A 20694-nucleotide genomic window follows, 5' to 3' on the forward strand; every position below is an offset into this window, starting at 1 on the left:
CAAAATGGCTTTGGAGGGTGGACATGTATTTATGCTGTACTTAAGAAGAAGAAGAAGAAAGATGCCGCTTTTATAACTCATCCTACTGCGATTATTGCAGGGGTCCTCTACGACATCTTCATTTTCATATACTTTAACTTTGATCTCAAGGAAGTACATGAAATTTTGTAGTATTGTTTGGGTTTCGCTAGACTGAATTATACATGATATTCGCACTTTCTTTTTATCTAGACTACGTTGAATCTCCAAACCAATTATTCTTACATTCAAGAACATGCGATACAAAAAACAAAACAAAAGCCCTGTAATTACGACCATAATTGGCCTGTTCTCTTATGTGAAGCAGCTAACGAGAGGTAAATGTTTCGACAGTGGAAGATCAAAGAGTGGACCCTTTTTTTGATTTTTTTTTTATTTGCATTCACTGCATGATTGACTTTTTCTTGAATTGAGAGTTTCTTGCTATATAAAGTGTTTCTTAAGATAATGTTAGTGTCCGAAAAGAGCTACAAGACATCACCACCAGTCGTATGGCCCTTATTAGATTCACTGTCTCTTTCCCATTTATGACATTGAATGTGAATAACTCTTTCATATTTTTTTTTACATTTTTATCTAATTCTTATTTCGTTTGAAAATTTAATCTAATTGATTTATAAAACCACTCGTATAAGTACTGGAAAATAGTGAGTGGTTTCAATAACTCCCTTTTGAGACTTGAAAATCATGCAATTGGAAAATGTAATTTGAAGGTACTAAGATTGTTTATGCCAAAAGGCAGCCCTCTCAACTAATTAATGGATTCCGTTCACTGAAAGCCACCTAAATTTAAAGGGGAAAGAGGTTGATAAAGCTGTTATAAAAAGCGATTCAGATGGCCTTTTGTGTCCTTTCGACAGTGATAGACAACCAATTTGGAGTGTTGGAAAACACAAAAAGTGAAGATGAAAACAAAGTCCATGTAAAATGTCGATTATTAATATTATCTAAAACAAGGCGATGCATGGCACACACGCGATCTTAAAATACAGAGGGATAAGTTGCAGATAGCTAAAGAATGGTTTGAAAATCCAAATCCACATCGGATGAATACGAAATGTACTTTTGTTCTTTTTCTTATAAACGATCGTTTTACATTATAGAATTTGCAACATTCCAAGACACAAATATGGCCATATGCAACCAGGCAAAAAAGACAGAGTAGAAGACCACTTAAACAAGCCTTATTCTGCTGAGCTACCCCACACTCCCACACACGCGCGCGCACAGAACAAATGGAAAAAGCTAACAAATACGATTGTTTTGCTCACAAATTGTCCAAAACCAGAGGTGATGAACTTTGTGTATCGGACTTATATACACAAAAATTGAACGTAAGAACGAAAAGCTAAACATGTCCATAAGCGGTCGTAAGTCTCTGGTTATCCTTACCGCTCAGTTCCGAATTTTGTAAATCTTGTTGTTGTTGTTGTTGGTGGTGCTGTTGATTATGAGGCCACATACTGTTGGATAAACTGTTATCTGTTAAGCAATGTGTTTCTGGTTTTATGTCCATATTGTACAAGCCGGATTGTGGAGTTTGATTTTGCAAAACGGCCGCCGTTAACATTGGGTTGTTGAGATATTCGGGCCACTTCACTTCCTCCGCTTGGTTTTCCATTAGATGTATCGGAGCTTCTTCTTTCTCTGATGTGCTACAATCCGCCATTCCCCAAGCGAAATTGTTATTAACTGTAAACGACGCCATTGAAGGATTGAACCCCATAGGAGAAGAGAGGAATGATGAGTTTGTCAATGATGGGACAAGGCAGGAGATTGAACTCGAAGGAAACCCCGAATTGATATCGAAAGCTTTGCTGGTTTGGGTGAACCACGGAGTAGGGTTGTTTAAAGAAGACGAAAGCCTCGCATTGGACGATGATGGATAGTTCAATTGCTGAATCGAAAAATGACCCACCAAATCAGAAGGCTGGCTGTTAGTGGTTGTGGTCGCGAATCTATCGAGAAACAAATCTTTGCTTGCCGTGGATGCCATAAAATTATTGCCACTGTTGATTGTCAAGGAGCTGGAAGAACAGCCTTCCATTTCCAACGGATAAACAAATCTTTGTTCATACAACGTGGTTCCTGGTTTGTCGGGGTTGATGTTCAAATCACTGGATGCCCCTGAAGCCATGTCCAGGCTATTAGTGTGTTGACTCTTGTTGTCTTCTCCATTTTCAACCTCGGAGAGAGGTTTGTGAGTCACAGGGTCAATGCCCCTCTGCCTAAGCTTCTTCTTTAAGCAAGAGTTCCAGAGATTCTTAATTTCATTGTCGGTTCTTCCCGGTAATTGTGCAGCGATTTGGGACCACCTGAGGATTCAACAAACAGGATAAAACAAAGAATGTTTAAGGAATTCTGTATAAAATTTCCGGTAAAAAAAGGGGTTATGAGAAAGAAAGAATACCGATTCCCCAAAGCTGCATGAAGTTCAATTATGAGATTTTCTTCTTCTTGAGAGAATGTGCCTCTCTTTAGATCGGGTCTTAAGTAATTAATCCACCTTAATCTGCAACTCTTTCCACACCTCTGCAGGCCTGCCAATTCATGATGGTTTAAAGAAGAAACAGAAGAAGAAGAAGAAAAGAGTTGAATTGTTTGGTTTAAAGATTTTACCAGCTTGTTTAGGGACAGAGCTCCAGCAACCATGGCCGTACTTGGTGATATGCCTCAAGAGCTTCTCATCTTCTTCGGGAGACCAAAGACCTTTCCTTAGCTTCTGCTTGTAACAGCAAGGGTGCCTCCCCATTTTGAGACCAGACCAAACTATAACGACCAAGTCCTAAAAGCAGCAACTTTGCTGAATCCTAGGCGAAGTCGTTGCAATCAAAAGTGTTTTTAGAATGCTTTGGTCAGAAGGAAAAAAAAATGTAAGAAAAAGAGAGGATTTTGATATTTGAAAATGAAGTAGCAGCTGAGAAAGGAGTTGAATTAATATAAGAGGAAGCTGTCCAGTGAGAAAAGTCGTATTCAATATGGTGTTACACTTTCCTTCAGACCCACCTCTTTCTCTTTCGGATATATAATCTTTTCATAAAAAAGAAATATTTATACAAATTACTCTGGTTAAATTCCCTGTTACTTCTTCTTCTTCTTTTAAATCTGAGTTAAAGGTCCGAGAATTATGTTTTTGCAGAGAAGGTGGGTCATCTTTATTCTTACAGTAAATTTTAACCGGAAGTAAAGAAATTTTCATACTGTTTTTTTTCTTTTCTTTACTGTATAAGCTTGTCGGGAGAATTATTCTCCGGAATCATGATAGCTTTGAAAAGGTTTCATTATTACGTGGAAAGAATCAAATAATTTTGGCTATGTTCTAAGAACTCAAAACGCCTTTTCCCGATTACGATGAATTCCACTCATCGTTGCAAACCACCTTACTCCACGTATAAATTTCCAGTTTGGGATTTCCCAGACTTGAAATTTCACATTCTCCCATGGGACTTGCTTTCTTCGACACGAAAATCACCATTCTGCAGAAAGTTACAAAAGCTGCTGTTTTCATGTATTTATAACCACCTTGAAGGTGACTACGTGGGTTGTATTTATCTTATCAATCAACACACTCCCCTCAACTCGCTTTGTTTCGTTTTTCTGGTACCCTTGGTTATCAGGTCGAGTTTACAAAGAAGACAAAGGTCCCAAATTTTTATGACAATTTCAGAAGTGCAATTACACTCTTTTGACAGACATTGTCACATTGGTTTTAAAACCACATTTGGTCCAAAGCATTATTGCCTGGCCACCCCTCCACCATTTTTGTACCAATTCCCGACCTTTCTGCATCACGCTTTCTCCCATCACTGTTTACATGACAGATTTTGCAGATATCTGAAAGATTGAGATTCATTCATACAATATTACAATGTCCTAGTTCATGCCATGATCATATGGGCCGTGTTATAAGAATATAATTCGGAATTATCCTTTTAAACTTCTATGGGATAATTTTAACATAGTTAAAAGAAAACATATTTAAGGATTGGGTATTAAACTAATATGAAGTCAGTTTCTGCAATAAAACATATTTAAATGCAAAACGACAGGTGAACATGAAGATAGATTAACAAAAAAAATTAGGGATTGGGTTTGGAGATTAATTTTATATTAAACTTAATCATTAGAAGTTTAGGGCAGCAATCCATGACAGACCAAATAATTCCCAGAAAACTCAAATATTTTAAACCTCCATAATCCTTGCTGTCTTTTCTTTAGCCTGCCACGACAAAAACGAAATTGAATTTCTAAGAGGCCATGAACGAATAGATTAAAACCCAGAGAATTTTCTAGGCCTATCCCTCTAGTTTTGTTTGTTTCCTTTTTGCTCCCTGCAATATTTTAATGATTTTAACAAAGCTTATGAAAGATAACAAGAAATTTCATCAAATTATTCCAAATCATTAGCTGTACTGAGCATGGCCCGCCGTTGAAGTGTGAAACCCATTTGGAATCTTTGATAAAAAAAGATTACAATACCTTAACATCAATAATACAATGGACCGGTTTTATAAATAATTGAATTGACAAATTTTAGATTTTATATATATTCGTCGATATTCAACTTTTATTCCTACATCAAAACGTTGACGTGTAACATGGTTTATACATTCCAAAAGACTAATAATTGTCTCTGTCAAATCATCGAACGATCTTGGCGTGAAAATAAATTTCATGGGAACCTGGGATTGGACCCATCCTTTGAAAGAAGAGTAATTATGCTATACGATAAATTAATATAAGGTTAAAGAAATACGTTATAAAAATATTAAATTTTTTTAATATAATATTATTTAAAATATCAGTTTTTTATTAAAAATATTAATTTTGTTATTTAAAATAAATATTTTTGATATTAACATTTTAATAAAAAATAATATTTTAGATAATACTCTACTAAAAATATTAAAAAAAATATTAACACTTTTTGTAACATTTTTTCTTAGCCTGATATAATATGCCTTTCCTTAGACCTCCCTTAAAAGGTCGGTTTAAAAATATGTATAGTTAATTTTGTTCCTCGTTAGAATACTCATTCGACAATGCAATCGCAAGTTTTTAGAATTCTTTTCAATTTTTCTTCGAATAGTTTATTCTATTTGAGTTAATTTTTTTAGAAGATTATTTTATATCTAATGAAATATATTAAAGGGTAAATTACATCGTTGCTCACTAAACTTTATTCTCTCTTCTATTTTACTCGTCGTACTTTTAATTTTTCTATTTTCTTCACTGAACTTTACAAATTTAATCGTTTTACTCATCCTGCCGTTAACTCTCTAATGGTGTGATGACATGTTATTTTATTGTTATTATTTAATTGTCAATTACACTGTTCGTCACTGAACTTTATTCTCTCTCCTACTTCGCTCACCTAACTATAAAATAAAAACAGAAAGTGGTCGGATGCCACCGCCAGCCACTGTCAACTACCATTGATGGTGGCCTTTCATTCTCAAAATTCATGGGTTGGTTCGTCTTGACCCCCGGAGTTTGAATCTGGTGGTTGTTTCACCGAAAAATGTCTCAAAATCCTTGAATCTCAACTGAAATGTTTCAACTTCTTCACTTTCAATCTCCAATTCGTGGACTTTAGAGCAAGTTCTGACAAAATAGAGGTTGGATTCGGACTCAAGTTGTCGAGACGAAGTGACCCATGAAATTTGGGACCGAACGAACACCATCTACGATGGCCGACGGTGGCATCCGACAACATTCTGTTTTTATTTTATAATTGGGTGAGCAAAATAGGAGAGAGAGTAAAGTTCAGTGAGGAGCAATGCAATTTATCCTTTAAATTTTCAGTTATTTATATTAAATAATAATAAGAAAAAATGACACATCATCGTGCCATTTAAAAGTTAACAGTAGACTGAGCAAAAATTTTTAATATGTAAAGTTCAATGAGTAAAATAGAAAAATTGAAAATAAGATGAGCAAAATAGAAGAGAAAGTAAAGTTCAATGAAGAACGATATAATTTACTCTATTTTAAAAATAAAAAGGAAGTTTATTTTATTCAATCTTTACTGATTTGAAAATGAAAATATTTGAGGTTAGTTAAGTATAAAATTATTAAACTGGTCCAAATTGAAATCAATAACTTTTAATCTAATTCAAATATCATATAATTTATTCATCAATCATGATTTTAAAGATTAAATGATTATTACAGTTTCAATCTCGAGTATCATGTAAATAATTTATTATACTTTAAAGGTCATAACGAATTCATCGTTAACATTTATAAATATTTATCACTGTGGATATTAGTATTGTTTATACAATATTGATACTATCTTACAATAGTATCCATATTAGCTGAAAGTATCGAGACTGAATTATTTTTCATAATATCAAGACTCGTTATGGTATCTATACATACATATACAATATCAATATTGATCCAATTAGGACTACAAATGAGGTGAGTCAGTCTCAAGTGTCATTGAACTCAACTTGAATTCAAAAAAACTTGAACTCGAAGAATTCTCCTTACTAGTTAGGTTGAAGCTCAAACTCGAGCTCGAACATGATATTAAGTATATGAAAACCTTATAATTCATTTTTTTAAAACAACATATGAATGTTAATATTATTAATAATTTAATTTTAAAAAAATTAATATATTATTTTTCTGAGTTGGTCGCAAGCTTTTCGAGTAGGTATCAAGTAGCATGCTTCGGTTCGTTAAGCACTTGAGTCAAGTTTGAGCTCAATTCGAGTCCACTCGAAGCGAGCTTTGACTGAGTCGTATGGCTGAGTAACGAAATCGAGAAAACAAAAAAACTGATTCGAACCGGACTATATGGTTTGGATCGGTTCGGGTTTTTAAATTTGCACTTTGTTCGGTTTAAAAATAAATATCTAGTTCGGTTTCGATTTTTTCATATGAAAATTGTTTGAACCGAATTAAACCAAATTATAAAAAATAAAAGAAAATAAGTATCCAAAACATATTATTTTGAATTTATTATAAGATAAATTTAAATAAATAAAATATTAAAACTAAAAATATTGTTTATAAATTTAAATTTATTTATCTACATATATTTAAGCTTTAAATTTGATTTCCCGAACCAAATCAAACCGATCTAAAAATCGTGGTTTTTATACCATTCGGTTTCAATTTCAATTCCCATTTCTAAAAACCGTAAAAGGGCAGTTCAGTTCATATTTTAGTAAAAAACCGAACCGAATCGAACAAAATACACCCCTACTTAGTCGAACTCAAGTAACTTATGATTTATCTCATTTTTATAACTACAATACTAATACACGTTAAGGTTATGTGATTTGGATCTCTCTAATAAGTATCAACACGACGACACCCAAATATTTAGTATAAATATCACAAGTGTAGTACTGATAATTAACGTAATATCTATACTAAAAACTCATTCGAAATTTTTTAATGAATTTATGATATCGATATTCTTATTTTAGTATCGATATCATATACACAAAATGATCAAATTCATTCATCAAACATTAATCTTCTTTCTTCTCTATACTAATCACCGATTGATCTTAATTAAACCCTCTAGTTATTGAACTTTTCACTTATTTTCACTTTAGCTCCTAAGTTTCATCTTTTTACTAAAGTTACTAAATTATCCATCTATCACATTTTAGTCATTAAACCTTTATATTAAATCCATTATTCTTTAATTCATAATATAAATAAAATTGATTGATTTATCAAAAAATTTAAATATCATTAAAATAACTTATCGAAAAAGAATTTTCCGATTATCAGACATAAAAAAATCTAGATCAATTTTTTGATACCTTATGTGAATAAAAAGTGATAAATGACTCTGAAACTTGATAAGAGCAACATGTATGGGCATTCCTATGTGTTATAAGTAACAATTACTTGATCTATATGTTATGCTAATACCTTATGTACTTCTTGTTTATACTTTTTTTATGTGTTTACAGTTGTGAATTCCATGATTTTTTTTTGCTCTACAATGAAAGTTTTTATTAAGTAAAACCTACGTCAAGAGTCACATTAAAAATTTCCCTAAACTTAAATGGAGAAAAATAATACTCTGAATAAGGTGAAAAATACCAACTCGAAAAGTCACAAACAATCCATACTCGAAACCGAGGACACTCCTTCTCAACTAACCCCTTGACCAATACCACTACTCCCATGGCCAAAACCAAAACTGGAAGAATATAAACAAAACATTGCAGCCAACAAATAAAACAAACAGAAAATTCAGCAGACTCCCATCAAGACAAAACTACAACAGCAAACCATCAGCCGAACAACCAAAAAGCCAAGCAGAACACTAATGAAGACCGAAGCAACTTCAAGGGAAGACAGCAACGAACCACTTCAGTCTATCTTTTAACCAAACTCCTCTCGTGACAATGAAGTTTGAGTAGATTGTGGAACTCTCCTCCGAAAATTTAGTTTTATCCCGAACGACCTGCTACCGGAGCAAAGCAGAACCCAAAATCATCATCAAACCAAAATCTTTTAATCTCATCTTCTATGAAACTATCCTTCTTTGTTTCTTGCAAAAGTAACACCTCCACCTGATGCTCTATAAATTAACCTTCTTACTGTCGACAATTTAATATCACCCCCAATTCCTCGAATATTCCATGATACCAGCCTCATCATTACAAAATAACAGATGCCTCCTACTCAACAGTCCTTGATGTTTTCCAGTAAACCCAGTTCGCGAATAACCTCCTGCTCATTCCCCAAGATTTGTATGCACAATTTTTTCCCTATCTTTAAAGTTTTCCTAGCCTCCTTCCACCTCGCTGTTAAATCGAAATCTGATAAAGATCTTCCACAAAGCTCCGAGAAATCTAAATCTTTCTTACACTTCTTACTTCTTTACAAGCGTTGTTTTACTCCTCAAAATAAAATAAATTCTCTTCAAATTAAAGTAAATAAATTGAGAATAATATAGTGAAAGAGGGTTAATTCACAGTGATTTAGTAATTTATGATGCAAATTCGTGTCGATTTTAGTCCAGGCAATAACAAGAAAAAATAATTAAGGGGGTTTTGACGATAATGTGACGAAGTAAAGAAATGTAGAAAATGAAAACTAAAAGCAAGACAAAATAAATTAAATGTAAATAAGATTGAGATAATATCAAAGAGAAAATCGCCTCAAGCTGCTTTGCTTCAATTTCGTTGATCATCGGAATATTTTTTTATTCCGAGATTCATGTTGGTTACAGTCTACAAGGTCTAACCTATTGTAACTTGCCTTTCTCTTTCGTAATTGGTTTTCCCAAGTCACTCTTCAAAAGTCGATTCTTGAATGGCTAACCACAACTATTGCCGTTAGAACAAACAAAATTAAGTAATGGAAAGACTCAACTCGGATTATATTGTCTCATCGAGAATCAAATCCAATCTTGATTTTCCTTAGCGGACCGCCGCTAAGTGTGTTAACAAGAGGTCGAATATGCCACAGGTTAATCCCTCCTCCCAACTGTAAATTAAAACAACATCCATACCAACGTCGACTTTTTGATTTGAAAGCGTTTTATTTTTAAAAGTAAGGCCGATTATCAAACTAATAAAACAAAAAATAAAAAATGTATCCTGAAGGGAATTAAGTGATTTTCAATTCACTTATGGAATTGAGTCATTGCTAGCTCTCGACTATAAAGAAAATTAGCTAAGCATGGTAGAGACCATACTTAGCATATTTTATGAAAATGAAAAAGCTTAAAGTAAAGAAAGCTAAAAAAATGAAAGAAAAAAGAAAATTTTAATTAAAACAAGAATAAAGTAACAATGATGAATTCAAGATGCCCTAAGTCATACCCCAAGGTTGGTATTTATAGGGTTCTAAACCCTAAGATAACATGGAAATTAAAGTCAAAATAAAAAATCCTAAAATTTTGGAAAATAATTCTAAATGTTTAAATTCGAACTTAAAGACTAAATCTCGTAGAAAATCTCCTCAAATCCTGCTGACTAAGCTATTTCTAGAATGCTCCGTGTGCTGACTTGACCTTCTAGAAACTGTCACGTCAAACTCGTGTCGTGCCCATGTCTCATGCTTGTTCTCAAGCATGTTTTGATTAAATATAACACGTTTTGTAAAACAAGAAAAATAAACAAATACAACCCAAATCAACAGTGAAGAATTCACAAAACAAGAAAAATAGCAAGTAAAGAGTGACAATTTTAAGCACTCGTCAAATCCCCCCTCACTTGTCTCATGCTTGTCCTCAAGCATGCTTTGATCAAACTAATTAAGAACTTAATTTCCCTTCCTCCAATCCGTTTCATACTTAAAGCAAATTATGAAAATCAAGCTCATAGTAACTAAATGAATCAAAACACCAATCAACTGAATAGACACGAGTAGAAGTAAATCAAACAACATTTCAATCTTCCCATCATTCATCAATAAAAAATTTCACCTAACCTAATTCCCCACAAAGATTCACTCAAATGTGTTTCAGGTGCCAAATTCGCTCAAAGTCAGAACTAAACAAGAATTTCCATAGGCTTGTAACATAATCAATTCTCTATTACTTAGAAGAAATAAGATGCAATGATCCTTGGGTCTTTAAAAGGGTGTAATGGGGCTTAGGAAAAAGTAGGGAAAAGGTTAGAAATGAGGTTTACAATCGAGACAAAGAATTCTTCAAACAATTTAACCAAGTCTACGAACAAAAAAAGACAAATGAAACAACAAAAATATATACATCAAAAGCAAAATCAACTAGACTTTTTCTGTTTTTATTTCTTCTCTCGAGTTTTTCTCTTTTTCTCTTTTTTTGTTTTTGTTTTATTTTTCTCTGGATTTTTTCTATTGTTTTCCTTTATTCGAATGTTGATGTTTTTTCATTTTTTGTGGTATAAGAGTGCAAACAAGCTTCAATTATTTATGTCGACAAGGGTGAAAAAAAGGTGAAAAACAAAAGGCTCATGTTTTAAATTGAGGTGAAAACAAAGAAGTGGAAAAAGGCTCAAAATGGTTCACTAATGGAGAAGTAAAGGGTAGGATTTTTCTTGGGTAAAAGTAAGGTGAATAATAATGCCCAAATCATATCAAAACACTAAATTTCTTGTGTAGTCTCAAAATTTATCATGCCACAAGTTCTAGATTTTCAAGTTTAATTTGACACACTCAACAAGAAAAGGAGCACAAAAAATTAAAAAGCATGCTCATCAAGCATCAAAATCTTTATCAATTAAGTTAGGTGAAATTCAATAAACAAAATCAAGGAATGTTTCAATGAAGTCATATTAAATTCCTTCTCATGCAATTCAACTATCAAGAATGTTTAGATTCAGAATATTTACTTTAGCTTAAACAATCACAACATGCTTAAAGATAATCGTTGGAAAGCAAATATTTCAACCAAGTATTCAACCAATTCAAACAAACATAAGACAAGTAAGATGGAATTCAATTTCAATCTTTACCCCCTTCACTTAATCGTATTGCCTAAATACGGAAATAAAAATTAAAGCGCAAGAGAGAAAGGTAAAGAATAATTCTCTGTGATAATTAACGATCGCGAAAGGGGCTATTCGATTGAGTTCGATCGCTAAAAAATTGTTTGAGTGCAGATCGATCCCTAAATTTTCTACAAAGCCAAAGGGAAATACCATTAATAATATGTAACTAAAAATAAGCTCGTTTATTTACCTTAAATTTTTTGAGTCGACAGTGGGCAATGGTGACAATGATTAATCGACGAAAAATAATTGTCGACCTTTAGGTTTATTATTCGAACCACGATTTCTATGTAAGTCTCGACTCGAAGCGCAGAAATCAGTATTGTGTGAGTTGCGATCATAGCAGTGAACAGCAAGCAACTATTGGGTGAGAGTTTGAGGGTGCGATGGAATAAAATAAATTAAAGGAAGAATGAAAGAAGAGATAATCAATCGTATGTTCGAGTAAAATAAAAAAATAGGGTTTATGATATAAATCACGTGGGTAATGGGGAATTAAGAAGGGAAAGAGGTTGAGTGGAAATGAGAGTTATTTTGGGAATTAATTTGATGAGTGTGGGGCTATGGAAAATAAAACGAATGGAGGATTGGGTGATTTAGTGGTCGATTAAAGTGAGGATAAGGGAGTTAACGCTAGCTGCTGCCGTTGGGGGTCTGAAAATTGCCTGATTTGATTGAAAATATCACTTCTAACTTTTTTTAAGTTCGAATAAAAACACCGGGAACCTTCTCTAGAGGAATCCTTATGTGCCCTAATGGCCGGCACAATCCTCAAACCCTTGGGTTCTCACTAAACACCACTATCTTAGTCCAATCTTCCTTCCTGATCTTAAGCCATCGAACTTATACCTTAAACTCGCATCACTAATTTCACCAGCTATAGAAGATCTACTCTCATGTCTACCCTCTCTATTATGGCACAGGCTCTCTACTATTTCAGATATAGAAGTACGACATAACTCTTTATAGGCACATATACTCATAAACTCTTTACCGACACTGACCCACAATCATAGGAATACTCAAACCTTGCTCTGATACCATTAAATTTAACACCCTAAATCAGTACGACACACAATCTACCTATTTGGGTGCCACACGAAACCACCGAAGTGGCTAACCAAACTTTTTTTCTTACTTTAAAATGACTATTTTCATAATCATTTTATAAGAAAAACATCCATAAAATATAATTACAACTTTTACATCGGGAGCTCCTAAAATAAAATATTTACTTTTAAATAATACAAATCGAGTCTTAACTGAATTTACGACTCAATACAATTGGGTTTATAAATATACATACCCTTCAAAACTTGATGATGTACTCTACTCTGCACTGGATCTGGACCTCGGTCACTCTAAGGCTCCTCGAACTGATCAATATACTAACTTGCAAACGAACAAATCAAAGGCTGAGCTAACTAGCTTAGTGTCACATTAACAACTAGGTCATACTAAAAGTACATCACTGAAAGGCTCAAGCTATCAAGTTTACTGGTTTAATGAGTATAATTGTATACTCACTCTCTACTCTATGGTAGACATCATAGTGCTGCTAAAGGTTCTTCATCTTGAAGCTCACACAAGCCTTTAGTCTACCTAGGATGATACCCGAAACTCTACATCGATCAACACCCTCGACTAACCCACCTCTTGCGAGTTTCGGGCCTTGGCCCTAGTTAGTCAGTTTAAAGTGCCTTGCGCACTACCTAAGGATATCCAGACTGATTCTAAACATCGATTCTAGTATCACATACGAAAGTAACTCGGTTGTCCCAGTTAATTTCCCAAGTATTCAACCAAGGCTAGTTTTATGTCACCCTAATTTGTATCTTGTCTAATGTAATTAGACATTGTTTTTGTTCTCATTTGAAGTTTTATTGGAAGTTTACTTATTAATAAGCATACTATAAGTTCACGACCATCCGTGTACCATTATACTACTATTTGGCCAAAATCATGTCGGGGTTTTGAAACCTACTCTAGAGGTTTTAAAACCTCAATATAAATTTTTAGGGTCTAGGCAGGGGGTTTCGAAACCTAATGTAGAGGTTTCGAAACCTTTGAGAAAATTTATATTCTGGACAAAAGGTTTCGAAACCAGCCATATGGAGTTTTGAAACCTCTTCCGCAACTTAAATTTTCACACTTTTAAACACTTCAAAACCTTCACAAAACCATTACAACATTTTCAATTGATCAATATAAGTTTAAACATGATAGAATGGGTCATAAAGAGGTTTTAAACAAGTTAATTAACACCAAATGCTAAAATCTACCATGGATGATCATAAATGCAATTTTCCTTTTTTGTGATTTCTAAACTTATTTCATTTATCTTTTGATTTACTGCTTACTCAATTTTTAGACTTATTTTTACCTTCGTTTTTTTTTTACTTTCTTCATCTTGTCTAAATCACGCCTATCTCGCTCTTATTTTTATTTGTTTAATTACTGCTTCTGGATCTAAACTCGAAATATATTTGTGTAGAAATTCTATATTTCCCTGTGGAACAACCCTCTTTCTATACTACAATTATTCAGTTTGAAGAGGATTTATTTATTATTTTTTATGAGTAAAACGATGCTTGTCACCTGGATTTCAGTTTGCGGTTAAAAATAGCAAAAGAAGAAGCAAAGATGGTGATGTGTGACGACCGGAGTGGATGACGACGATTTGAGGACGAATCGGAGCTCCAAGGTGCACCAGACGGACATTTGGGTTGTATATAATAAATCTAGGAAGACTCCTAGTATGTATTATGGCAATATAACTCCATGAGTTATAGTATAATAGATGTGTATTAGTGAGTTTTGTAAAGTTAGTGTTCAAATTATTTTCTTGTGCAAGTTGGATTTTTTTGTTGTTGTTCACGGTGGGATAACAACATCATTGACTGTTTAGAGTACAGTAAATTGACTTAAGCATTATCTGGCACAACTATACTGCCAGAATCTTGCAGGAATTGAAGCTTGGGATCAATGGCCGAAAAAGACATTGAAAAGGTGTGAAGGGGATGGTGATACTTGAGAGATGGGTGGAGTCAAATTCCTGTGCATGCAAAATAGTCCAGAGAGGAATGGACCCATCAGATACTGATCACTACACAACATCTTCATCGACTATATACAAATAACATATCTCTACGCCATCTTTCTGGGTCCCAAATGTCTCAAAATTATGAAAGGGACAAACTCTCCTCGAAGGTGATGATTCTAGGGTTATATTTTTTTAGCCTTATTTTTCTGGCCATTTCATATATATTAACCCTAATGGGTATAAACACAGTCATCCCATTATACATGTTTGAGATGCATGATTATGATGATATCAATGATTTTAAAATACAAACTTTATATTGTGATAGCCATTTTAGCAGTAAAATGTCATTCTTTTAAGAGATATTAGATTTTAAGAGATCTTAAATTCGATTAACTACTTCTACTTATATATATTATTAAAAAAACTAATAAAATTCTGAATATATACTACTTTATAATTAATTTTACTATAAAAAAAAAAGTCAAATTCATAGGCACTTGATGTAACTGACCAAATTAGGTCAGCATTTCACTTTATCTTCCTTGACTGGGCATAAATGTAAAGTGGAGGAAGCGCGTACACATGGAAGAGAAGTGCGGGACCGGTAGCCAGCAGGTTATAGCGAAAAGTAATGTTCATATTCATACGTACTCCACCGACAAAATCAAACTTTTCTTTCTTTCTTCTTCTTTTTATTTTCTAAATTATATATTTCGTTACCTTCTAATCGCAGAAATATCATTGAAAATTCTAATATTTATACATTAACGCCGTTTAGCAAAGTTGAGATTGTTCTTTGTCCTGATGTTCTTGAACACTAATTTTGTAATTGTTTGCTCTTGGGTAATAAATTCCAAATTATCCACACACACAAAAAAGTTGAGATTGTTTTCCACAAAGTAATTGATTTGATGTTATAATTAAAATTTGTCCGCTACCAGATGTCTTTGCATATTATTAATTAAATTTACGTGTATAAGAGAGTATTTGCCAGTTGCATGGAATCCATACTACTTAAATTAAAACTTTCAACCACCCTCAAGTTTATTATATGTTTGAAATTCCTGGTATTATTAGTATTATTAAATATATATATATAAAATTATTTTTCTTTCTCGTTTTTGTATTGTAGTAAATTTGTCATATCCACCCGGATCAAATTATTAATTAACGTAAATATCTCCTTTTCAAATATTAATAAATAAAAAGAGATTCTCATATGTCCATGCCTCATCATTGAATCGTGAGCTCATCATATGCAAGCACATGAGCTGTTCCCTAGGGTCAACTATTTTCTCTCACCGTTAAATGCAAAAACAATAATATATAGTTCATGAAAATGTAAGCCAGTTCTGTACTCCTTTTGTAATGTTTGGTCTCGATTTATTTAATTACTTTGCTGCAGGTTTTAATTTGACATGTGTATTTGGTTCTCAGTTTTTGTTATGATCAAGAAGTGGTTCGGTGTGATCCCAATAATAGAAAAAAAATATATTCTACCTTTGTTCTCTTCTGAAACCCTGAATTGCTATATAAATTTTATAAAAATTGTTTTGATATTTATATATTTTTAAATAATGGATTTTTTTTATAAATTTGGGGTAATAAGGTACTACATATTTTTTACTCGTAACCATTTAATAATGAACGCTCGTACCCCTTGGTATAGTTTAATTATGATCGATATCTTTATATTATTTTGAAATTTAGTCTTATTATTTCCTCCCCTGACATTTTATAAGTTATTCCTCTCCTAAAAAAAATTAGTTGACCTTTATTCCATATGTAATGGGGTAAGGGGAGGTAGGATAGTAGGTTGCCCCCAATGCCAGATTGAGAGCAGCTTCCGTGGAGACCTCCAAATTATGAATTGTCCCCCGTGGGACTCGATCCCACGACCCCAAGGTTAAAAGCCTTGTGCTCTACCAACTGAGCTGGACTGGCAATTCAAATTAGTTGATCCTTATTCCCATATGTAATGGGATAAGGGGAGGTAGGGTAGTAGGCTGCCCCCAATGCAAGGTTGAGAGCAGCTTCCGTGAAGACCTCTAAATTATGAATTGTCCCAAGGTTGAGTGTTGTGTGTTGTGAGTACTATAAAATATATGCAAATAATGTGCAAGTATACACAATCGCTCAAGTAATATAGTGATGAGTGAGTATCGTCTCCACAGGGATTGGGTGAAATCACAAAAGTCTAACCAAAGCAATTTAATATTCTATCTAAGTATAGTTAGTCTTGATATATACAAATGTCAAGACAATGGATATGTGTATGCTGGTGGATGCGGGTTGATGGTGTGATGGTGTAGCAAATGGAAATGCAGTGGCAATGATGGATGTTTAATGTTGAGTATGGTGAAATGTTGAGGTAATGAGAAATTGTAAAGACAGTAAATAAAAAGATAAATAAAATAAGAAGAAAATAATCCTCACGTGACAAGCTTCCAATGAAATAAATGGTAGGGATTGGTCTAAGGTTGCTAAACTTATTTCTCAAGTATATCTAAGCTATCTTGTCTTTACTTACTCGACAGGGCTTTCCTAAAGTGTTCAAAAGAACCTAACAGAATAGGATGCCAAGGCATATGCTCTCACTCAACGATGTTGGACAGTCTACCCTATTGATGAAGACACCCTTTTTAGTCTTTGAAATCCTAACCTAGTCTCTTCCGAGATCTAAGGGATTAAGTTATAATATTCCTAGGCCGGTTCAAATCCCCTTGAAAATACCATAACCCATTGCTTATGAGGATCTTATCTTGCGTTTCTTCCGAATACTTACAAGTATTTTTAGTTTAGGATTCTTCTGAATACCTAACCTTCATCTAAGAGATGGACATTTCCATGCCTCTTACAAGCCTAGATGGTGAAGCATTCATAAGCAAAGCAAATAAAGAACCAAAATAAACTTAAATATACCATTAAAAATAAAGTTTAAAAAACCATTCAACCAACCACCACCAAATAAGTTAGTTCATGGTGGGGTTCGAAATATCCAAACACAAAGTCATGAAAATTCGTTCCAACAACCCACAAAATAATATAAAGAAATAGCAGCAAAAACGGAAGTGAGAAGAAGCCTTCGACGCGCCACCGGAGGTCTCCTCTCGGCCACCACGAACCACCTAGCTCGCTAGCTCCTTTCGGCGCCTAGCTTGCCACTCCTTGGAGCTTTATCAATGGAGGAATATTCCCAAGGAATAAGAAAGGAAAAAAAGAAAATAAAAATGTGATTTTTCTGCTCTATACGTGTGATCTTCGTCCTCTCCTCTCTCTCTCCCATGAGGTGTCATATATAATAAATAAAATATCTAGGGGTAATGATGAGTTTGTTGGGTGCAAAATACCTCTCATACTCCTAGAATCACATTTTGTGCATGAACCTTATCCTCTAAGTGGCAGTGGTCCATTGGTAGCTCTGGCAGGCGGTTACAGCAGTCCTCCACGTGCAGGGATAGCTGTCCAGTGCCAGCTGTCCTTATGCAGAAATATCTTTTTGTCTTTTTCTGCGCCAGAAATGCCAAGGCATTTCAATCTGCTTTAGCAACGTGTGATGCCGCGGCATTACTTCCCAAAGAATCCTTTTTCTTGCTATTCCCTGCACACCATAGACAAACTGCACATTTCCCTCAAACATCACCATTAAGAAATAAAATAGCACAACCACCACAAATGCAACTATATGCAACTACATGATCCTAAAATGACTAAAATGAGCTTTTAAACAAACAATAACTTAAGTGAAAAAGGCTTTAAAAGTAGCCTTTTTAGGAAGTTAACACACCCCCAAACTTAAGCTATTGCTTGTCCTCAAGCAATGGATAGTAGTTACATAAGCATAATGTCATGGCAAAGTTCGATAGTAAAACATTAGGACAAAATTGAATTTCAACCCTCAGAACGATAGGCTTCAACATGCTAGACTTATCAAGAATTCAAGTACTTTTCCCTAGGTCAAAATCCTTTGTGGTAGTGTGTTGTGCATGATTGTATCCAATCTATACTTAGCGAATTTAGACAATTTCTAATCAAGTCCCCTAGTTTTTGTCAAGGCATTTACTTATCATTAAGCACATTTTACTCCCTTTTCTGTAATTTTTTTTAAATACTGTTACGAAAGGAGTCAGCTCATCACACCTACTCTCCCATACTCTAGATGAAATGGAGCATACCTTCCATCCCCGAGCTAGTTAAGTAGAGTCATCCTGTGACTTCTCTCATTCACTCATATGCACAAGGCTTCCATTTATTAAAGAAAGTTCCAGGAAATGCCACGGCAAAGAGGAGTGTCCCTCTACAGCTATGCTTAAGCATTTATTCACAGTTTCATTTCTAAGGGAGTTTGTTTTTGATTTTTCTTTTAAACACCATACTATATTTCAATGCCAAGACTAACTAAAGTTCCTTCATAAAAATTTCCTAAATTTTCTAAGTATAGAGAACATACAAATCGTGTAAATATTTTTCACAAAGCATCAAGCCCTAGAGTAAGTTCTATCATTCTCAACAGTCATTTACATTCAGATTCTAGCCTAACAAAATTATCATCATCGGGTATCCTCAAAACATTTTATCTGACTGTCCTACCATTTACTGATGCCATGGCATAATACTATGCTAATGCTATCATGCATATGACCTACCAAGAATAATACCTCCCCCAAACTTAAGGGAAGCATTATCCTCAATGCTTTAAAGAGAACTAAACTAACTATAAACTATATGTTATGCAATGAAATGCAACTAAATGAAAATAGATGCAAGAGAGGTACCTCAATGTTTACGTGATGGTGGTGCTTTGGAGGTGCTAGCAGCTCCTCGTCGGATTCTCTTTCGGATAGGTGCTGGGCTGGACTCGGAAGAATTGGAGTAATAGTGCGCAATGCGTCCAGCCGTGGTCTTGGTGCGGTGACCACTACGTTGTGCAGGAGAAGGATTGGGTGCTGGGACGAGGCTGGGTGTTTCTTCAACAGGGACAATGGGCGAGTATTCAGGAGTCTTGGACCGGTGTGTATCAGGAGTAGGGTCATCAGCAGGAGGATCAGGTGCATCGTGCTCAGGCTCTGAAGATGCCTCGGCAGTGAATGCCAGCATAATTTTATCTGGGAATCCAGGAAAATTCCGTTGTCCGTGGGGAATGATTTCTTGAAAGAATGATTTCACCACAGCATCTCTATGCTTCACATATCCAAAGAAGTTACGGATGTCACCGTGCAAAGCATGGATTTGAGCTTGAGTCCGCGTCACAGCTTCCTCGAGAGCAAGTAACATTGCCTCGGAATTCGTTTCTGTAGCACCTGCAGATTGCTCATGAACAGGGTCGTTAGACTTGGGATTTTCAATTCCCAACAACAGTGGAAGTCTAGCCCTATTGATGCCCGATAATCCAAGTAAAATTTCATCAAAAGCATTTTCCTCAACCTTTTTCTTACGACATAAAGCGGTAATTAAATTAGGAAACACGAAAGCACTTGCCTTTTTACCCAAACAGTCGTGAACTTACTGAACAATGATACGACCCACATCGATCGAACGGGATACCATTATAGAATGCAAAAGCAATAAGCGTGAAAGTGATACCGTAGTGTTATGGGAGGTGGGCATTAGTTTATGCTTGAGAAAGTGATTCCATAACTTTGCGCGCGGCTGAAGACGTTCCCGGTTGACCGAGTATCGGCTCGTCTGGCGACCATTCCACTCAGTGTTTTCGAAACAAAGGTCCTCCAAGATCCCATCGTATGTGTTGCTATCTGCTTTCTCTTCGAACGTGGCATGGGCGTCTACTACCTCCTGTAAATGAAAATAACGATTAATAGCAGTGGATGTAAAACGGATTTGCTTACCTCGAACGAAGATGGAGTGTTGATTGGGCTTGGAAATGTTCTCATAGAACTCCTTAACTAATGAGGCGTTCACCGAACCAGGATGACGGGCAAACTTCTACCACTTGAGCGGCGTCACGATGTCCATAACATCGGGTCCAAAACAACCATCGGTTTCCTCGGTAAAAATAAATCCCAACTCAAAAAAGAGTTTTCGATTCTTGAAATTTTGGAACTGAGCCTTGGCCTCATCATTCTCAAACTGTTGCCAAGCGGTCGTGTCGGTTGGAGCCAGTCTTGAGCGCACCATTTTCAGTGTTTT

The 20694-nt window shown here is 34.7% G+C and overlaps 1 protein-coding gene and 1 non-coding gene across 2 annotated transcripts; both read right to left on the bottom strand.

Moving 5' to 3' along the window:
* Positions 1-1088: 1088 nt before the first annotated feature.
* LOC120199620 (transcription factor MYB61-like) lies at positions 1089-20260 on the bottom strand. The gene is made up of 5 exons (XM_039200655.1): positions 20249-20260; positions 12969-12972; positions 2659-2842; positions 2450-2579; positions 1089-2354 (listed from the first exon to the last, which is right to left on the bottom strand). The coding sequence occupies exons 3-5, from the start codon at positions 2789-2791 to the stop codon at positions 1388-1390; spliced, it is 1230 nt and encodes a 409-aa protein (XP_039056586.1). The 5' UTR covers positions 2792-2842; positions 12969-12972; positions 20249-20260; the 3' UTR covers positions 1089-1387.
* Positions 16419-16487, bottom strand: TRNAK-UUU. The gene has a single exon. It is a non-coding gene; the product is annotated as a tRNA-Lys (tRNA).
* Positions 20261-20694: the final 434 nt, after the last annotated feature.

This window comes from Hibiscus syriacus, unplaced genomic scaffold (assembly GCF_006381635.1).
Source record: "Hibiscus syriacus cultivar Baekdansim isolate YM2019G1 unplaced genomic scaffold, ASM638163v2 tig00005459_pilon, whole genome shotgun sequence".
NCBI lineage: Eukaryota > Viridiplantae > Streptophyta > Magnoliopsida > Malvales > Malvaceae > Hibiscus > Hibiscus syriacus.

What these genes read in the sequence shown, in the direction of transcription:
- LOC120199620 (XM_039200655.1), bottom strand. Translation starts at nt 2,791, where the DNA reads ATGGGGAGGCACCCTTGCTGTTACAAGCAGAAGCTAAGGAAAGGTCTT. An exon ending in CTCTGTCCCTAAACAAGCTG is followed by an intron (nt 2,580 to 2,658) that starts GTAAAATCTTTA and finishes ATGAATTGGCAG; the next exon opens with GCCTGCAGAGGTGTGGAAAG. An exon ending in CATGCAGCTTTGGGGAATCG is followed by an intron (nt 2,355 to 2,449) that starts GTATTCTTTCTT and finishes TTGAATCCTCAG; the next exon opens with GTGGTCCCAAATCGCTGCAC.